Source organism: Molothrus ater, chromosome 6, assembly GCF_012460135.2.
Source record: "Molothrus ater isolate BHLD 08-10-18 breed brown headed cowbird chromosome 6, BPBGC_Mater_1.1, whole genome shotgun sequence".
Classification (NCBI taxonomy): domain Eukaryota; kingdom Metazoa; phylum Chordata; class Aves; order Passeriformes; family Icteridae; genus Molothrus; species Molothrus ater.
Window position 1 is genome coordinate 24,245,724 of NC_050483.2, and position 6,000 is coordinate 24,251,723.

At 53.8% G+C, this 6,000-nt stretch overlaps 1 protein-coding gene across 2 annotated transcripts in view; it reads right to left on the reverse strand.

Annotated features, from left to right (window-relative positions):
* Window positions 1-5,770, reverse strand: part of DGKZ (diacylglycerol kinase zeta) — a 54,898-nt gene extending 49,128 nt beyond the window's left edge. Inside the window, exon 1 of one of the 2 annotated variants that reach the window (XM_036383736.2) lies at window positions 4,998-5,770. In XM_036383736.2, coding sequence (XP_036239629.1) covers window positions 4,998-5,236 — 239 coding nt within the window. In that variant the 5' untranslated portion in view covers window positions 5,237-5,770. The remainder of the gene's footprint in view (window positions 1-4,997) is intronic. The other variant, XM_036383735.1, reaches the window with a different exon arrangement.
* Window positions 5,771-6,000: the final 230 nt, after the last annotated feature.

Sequence of the window (6,000 nt, forward strand, 5' to 3'; positions counted from 1 at the left end):
AGAGAGGAAAAGGCAGGACCTGGATGCCTAACTCCAGTTCACAGATCAGGGAGGGGAGAGTTTTGTTGTTGCGGAAAGGTTTCATCATCCCTGCTGCTTTGCATGCCATGATGGGTTAGTTGCATTTTCTCCTTGCCTGCAGACATTTCCCTTTCATGTTTCATGCACTGTCTCGTGGTATTGGTGTCTAGTCTTACCCAGGAGCATCAGGAGTATTGGGGCTTGGTGGGGCTGTTGGAGAAGAAACACACCCTGCCCTGAGTCCTTCACCATCCTCTGTGTGCTGTGTCCATGCATCCTTTCACAGTCCTGTCCCTTGGACTTGGTTCAAAACTGTGGAGGAACCCCTAGAAATCCCATTCCTGGCTGTTCTTGGTCAGGAGACCAGAGGAGATAGACCCTGCTGCACAGGCTTCTCTGTAGGCAGCACAGGAGAGGGATGGGGATCACTGTGCTGGATGTTACTGTGAACTGGCACCCTTGTCTTCATGCTAGTTTGTGCAGCACCCTGGTACTGAAAGGATTAAGCTGCCTGCTTCAGCCAAACTCAGCAGGATACCTGCCTGTGGGATTCATTGTGAACAGGGATCAGATAAGGGAGGGAGTGGTCAGGGGAAGCGATGGCTCTTGGTTCAGGGATCCCAGCTCTCCCCACATACCAGTGTTTGGATCAAGGTTGGAATTGCCCCTAATCCTGGTTAGTGCCCCTAAAAACCTCCCTGCTGGCCTACTTAGGGAGTCCCAGTCCATGGTCCTCCAGCACATCTACACCACATGCAAGGCTGAAGCTATGGTTGTGGGGACAAACACAGGGGAGAGAAGCTGTGTCCTGCTGCCTCAGAGAGCTGACCAGGCTTGCCTGATGTGGAAAAACTGCAGCAGGAGGAAGGGCAGTATCATCCCCTCTGGCAGCAGCAGGGTCTTGGGTCAGTTTAAAGCAGGGAGTAAGCCTGGTTTAAGAAAGGGCTTGGAGCTGCATACCTGTAGTATCCCTCTCTGGCATACTACAGGTATGTCTCTACACAGCTAGGCTGTACCCACAAACTCAATGTTTCTCCAAAATTGCTTCTTAGGATGTTTTCTCTCTTGTTACACACAGTCCCATATCCAATTCACCACTGCCTTGCACATAGGAACAACCAGAATGAGAGCCAGAATGAGAGTGAACACACACCAGCACTGTGCTCCAAGCACAGGGTGATGCCAGCTCCAACCCCATCCGACCCCTGCGCCATGTACTACAGCCTGTCTCTGACAGTGGGGCCCAGCAGAGCTTGTCCCTGGTTCTGGAAAGAGTCAGGGCAGGGGAGAGTGAGACACTTGTCACCCCTGACCAAAGTCTGTGAGGAGCCACCTGCTCATTTCTAGCTCTTCCCTCTGGCTGTGCCCCCCATCTCCTCTCCCCTGCTGCACAGAGGCATGCAGAGACAGATGCTTCTGTCAGAGTGGAGCGGGCTTGGCTTGCTGGAAACAAATGGGAATTTGATTATGCTGCTCTGCAGAGCAGGGCTAACACGATTAAAAGGCCATCAGGCAGGACTTGGAGGAAGGAGATTGCCTCTCTCTCTCTCTCTTTCTGTGCTGACAGTGGAGGCTCTCCTTTCCTTCTTCCTCAGCCCCTGGACTGCCCAGGCTGTCCTGAGACTTCACAAACATCCAGAGTCCAGATCTGAAGACAAAAGGAAGAGAAGACAGCAGAGAGTTGCAACCATCTTCCCCTGGGCCACTCAGGGCTCCTGCCTCCCTCTCTCCAGCAGCTCCTGCCAGCTCTCCCCTCTGGCCTGCCTGCTCTGTGACCAAGCTCCCTTGCTATTTACATTACAAAGCAGCCCCCTCTGCTCCACTCTGCGGGTTATATTTAGCTCCTTGGCACAGAACAGCCTGTGAGTTGCATTAGCTGTGTCCTATCTGCCAGCCGGGGACCACACTGAACAGCCGACGTTCCTCACATCTCCCCAGCAGGGACGGGAGCTGGCTGGGGGGGCACGGAGGGACACAGGACCCCCTCTTCCCGCTGCCAGAGATGGCTTTGTGGAGCCCCCTGGTGCGTGGGCTGGTCTGGGCGCTACCTCTGAACGTGACTGAGAGCCGAAGAGTACGACCGGGCAGAGCCTGCAGAGAGCTCGTACAGGAGCTTTTGTGCGCTTGTGGTTTCCTTTCTGGGTAAACACCCCTCCGGGCTGGGTTGCTAGGTGCAGTGGCAGTGACAAAGGCTACTGCTGCAAGCATCACTCTGAAAGCAATGATGAAATAGAGAGGGAGCCCACAACTGCTCAGGAGGAGTTGCAGGATGCTGCTGTGACCTGCCACCACCTGTCCCAAGCTTCTCTGGCTCCAGGTCAGCTTTCCCTACAGCAAAGTTCTGCCGGCCTCTAGCTTGCCCTATTGCCACTGGAGCTATCCCACTCTGGGAGCTAGAGATGATCCTGCCCTACCACAAAACCTTAGTGGAGACACTCAAGGCAAGCAGGAGCTGACTTTGGACTCCCTTTGGCCAAAGTGACTGGGGATTTAGGCACACAACCCTGGTGTTTGCTCTGGGTTTGCTGTGGTGACAGAGGGCATTGGGTCTTTCTGGCATTGCAGAGAACCTCCCTACTGGGCAAATTGTCCCAGAATGTGGAAATCTGGTGCACAAGCCAGCATCATTAATAAGTTTGGCACGAAACTGTTACTCAAAGCCCTAAATATAACCTGAGTGCTGAGCTCTCTTCCACCCGCTCAAGGCGCCTCCATACACCGTGGCAGCTATTTATGGAAGGAACTTTATTTCCATGGGATTAATATCATTTCTGCTCATTTCAAAAGCTTTATATAGCAGCTTATGCCACCTGCCCCTCGTGATGACTAATGGGTCCCAGCAGGAGCAGGTAGGTTGGCAGCAAGGGGACTGGAGCCTCCAACCTTCAGCTGACATTGAGGATAATTGTGATGCCCACAGCCCATGGAGAAGGTCCTCCAAACTCTGTACCAGGGTTCAGTGTCTCCAGAGCTAGACAGCACAGCAAGGAGATTTCTGTCGGTCCCCTAGGACTTTCCATGCTGCAGGAGGAGCATATGATGGAAGCCAGACCCAAAACTATATGGGTGTCACAGGAGAGAAGAAGCAGATATCCACCCCCAGACACTTCCTCTCCCATTTCTCCCTCCCTTTGTTTGGACGTCCAAAACACAGGGTGGAGGAAGCAGCTTGTCCCAAGCATCATTTCTTCCTTTGCTCCTGATGTGCACGTTGCTGCAGCATTCCCTCCAACCTCTCAGAATCCTCCCTTCTGCAAAGCCTGCATTGGACAGGGCAAAGTCTCTTGCAAAGAGACCCCTTGTGTGGGTTGTGTAGAACAGAGGGGCTTTGTGTAAGGGCAGCACAGGCTGGAGCATGTCAACTGAGCCACTTGCTTGGGGTGGCTGGAGTGGGATGGGCAGGGTGTATAAAATCCCTAGCAACCTTGGATAATTCTAGATCAAATTCAGGCTGATAATTTAGGTTGCAATATGTCCCTTCCTGCCCTGGGGAGGCTGGAAAATTGCAGCTGGCTAATCTGTTCACAAAATGCACTGTGCACATCTGGAGAAGACAGCTAAGAGGAGAAAATCCTGCTCTGCTTGGCACAGTAATTCTTCATCCTCTGTGCCATCAGGGCAGAGACCCTCCCAGCTCTGTCTGGTGCCCCAGTAAGCAGCCCTGGGTACAGAATGAGAACCAGGAGGGCTTGTGTTGTCCCAGCTCCTGGCAAGGCTTAGGGACACTGGGTACCTGGGGAGGTCTCTGCCACCTCCCCAGGCTTCTGCTTGCCACCCACCACACGAATAACAAGTGCTGGGGATGAGTCAGCTTCGAGGCCCCTCCTGATCTGCAGGCACTAATAAGTTTTCCCATTAGTTCCGATTACTGCAGTATTAGAGAGCAATTTGCTCACAGCTTGCACTGAAGCCCTTGCAAGGGGGGAAAAAGGGGGAGTGCAGGCAGGGGGGGTGACCGACAGCTCTTGCCCAAAATCTTCCCCCTGGCAGAGCTCTGCACCCCAGGGTCCCCAAGGCCCAGACCAGAAGTGGGACAGTTCATTCAGCCTCTGTCTGCCATTGCAGTGGACCTCCATGTCAGATTTCCACCTGCTTGTAAACTATGTGGCACTTGCTGAGCGTGGCATGACGTGGTAACATGGAGCTCAGAAGGACACAGACATCTCTGTGCCAAGCCAAATCTGGAGTGTAGTAAGAAGGCAGCTCCTCCTCTCAGTCCCAGACTCTCACAGCAGTCCAGGATCAGTCCTGCAATGCTCATGTCTAGTCTGGGCATGTGCAGGGTCAAAGGATTTCTCCTCACTTACACCTGAGAGCCATTCTGCAAAGATGGGGAGTAGTAAATCATAGAAGGTCTCAAACACCCTTCTAGCAAAAGAAAGGACAGGGTAGAACACCAGACCTTATTTGTTGTGACAGAAGAATGGAGCTGAAGTCCTGGAGATACTGACCCAAGCAGGATTTCGGGCACTATGGCTGGAGTTGGGAACAGGAGCTCACCTGGGTATCACCAGGCAGTGGCTCCCATAAGCCCCGTGAGAGCTATGAGAACCACTCTTTACCTCTGTCAGCTTTGCTTGGTGATAGCAGGGGTGGGAAAGCACAGGAATTGCAACAGAAGAGTCACACCAAAAGCCAGGACAGATCTCCCTTTGCTGCAAGGTACTCTCAAAAAGCCCAGACCACTGCCTAGGACGTATCACAGTCCCAGGATGGGAAGGGGGAGTTGGGTAGAAGGAAAATAAGAGGATCTGCAAAGGTGATAATGAGACTGTCACTGCAGAGGGGGCTGTTGCATGCAATGGGAGGGACTGGGCTAACTGGTTGCCTTGTCTCTGTGCTGAGATGGTTTCTGGAATGTGCTGGTAGTTGGTGAAAAGAACCAACTCTGACCCCATGGGAGGGAGATGCCTCAGTGACAGGTCACCCCAGTGCCCAAGTGCATCCCTGACACTTGGAGACCCAGGTGTTCCTACCTGTAGGAGACCTGCTTTCTGATGGCCAAGTGCAGGAACTGCTCCTCCACCTCTGCCACAGCCACTGCCCCTCTCATCTCCTCCCAAGATGGATCCATGCTGTGGAGGCCCAAGCGTTGTGCTCGTCCAGTGCTCTCTGTATCTGCTGCTCCCTGGAAGTTTGCTGTGGCTCCCCTGGCCACCTCAGCATCACTCCTGGCAGGGGAGAAGTCTCTCCAGCTCCTGGGACCTTCAGCCATGCTGGAGTGAGGTGTCTCTCTAGGCAAGGAGTCCCAATTTGCCCTCAGAACTTCTTGGGCAGACTGGTCTTGTCCCACAGGGTCCCGCAGTGCTGCTCCGCTTCGCCTCCCCAGGGCCGTGGGACAATCCCAGCAAGGCTTAGCTCCCTGAGGGAGCACAAGCACGAGAAAAAACAGTGTCCAGCTTTTTGCAGTTGTATTTACTGGCCTCTTGATAGCAGCTTGAATAGCTCAGACGCAGCAGCTCAGCCTCCTACCGTCTCAACTGCCCTGCTACTCTGAAGCGGAGGAATATCTGACACACACCTGGAGATGTTCGTGCTGCTCTTCGGAGGTGCTGCCACTGTGAGAGCAGTGGGGAACACAGTGTTCATTGAAGAAGCAGTCCAGGGATAGTGATGCTTGCAAATGAGTGAAAAAGAGCTTGGATTGCCTTCTGCAAGGTCCCTCTGGAGCCAGGCACATCCGTCACTGTTCCCGGCGGCAGCAGCTGAGCGGGAGTGGCAGGGAAAGGTAGGTAGTGAGGAAAGTGCCTGTGTACAAAGCCTGGAGCAGCTCTCGAAAGACAAAGCAGAAAGTGAGCATGAGTGCGTGCTGTGTGCGTGGGGAGGGGGCTGCGGGGAGCTGCATCCAGCAGGCAGCCTGGTGTCACCTTAGAGACACTTGAAACTGGCACTTAACTCTTCAGAGTCTGGGAAGGCACAGGAGAGTGGCAACTCAGCTGCTCCTCTCTGCCTGCAGTCCAGCTGGCACCTGCCTGCCTG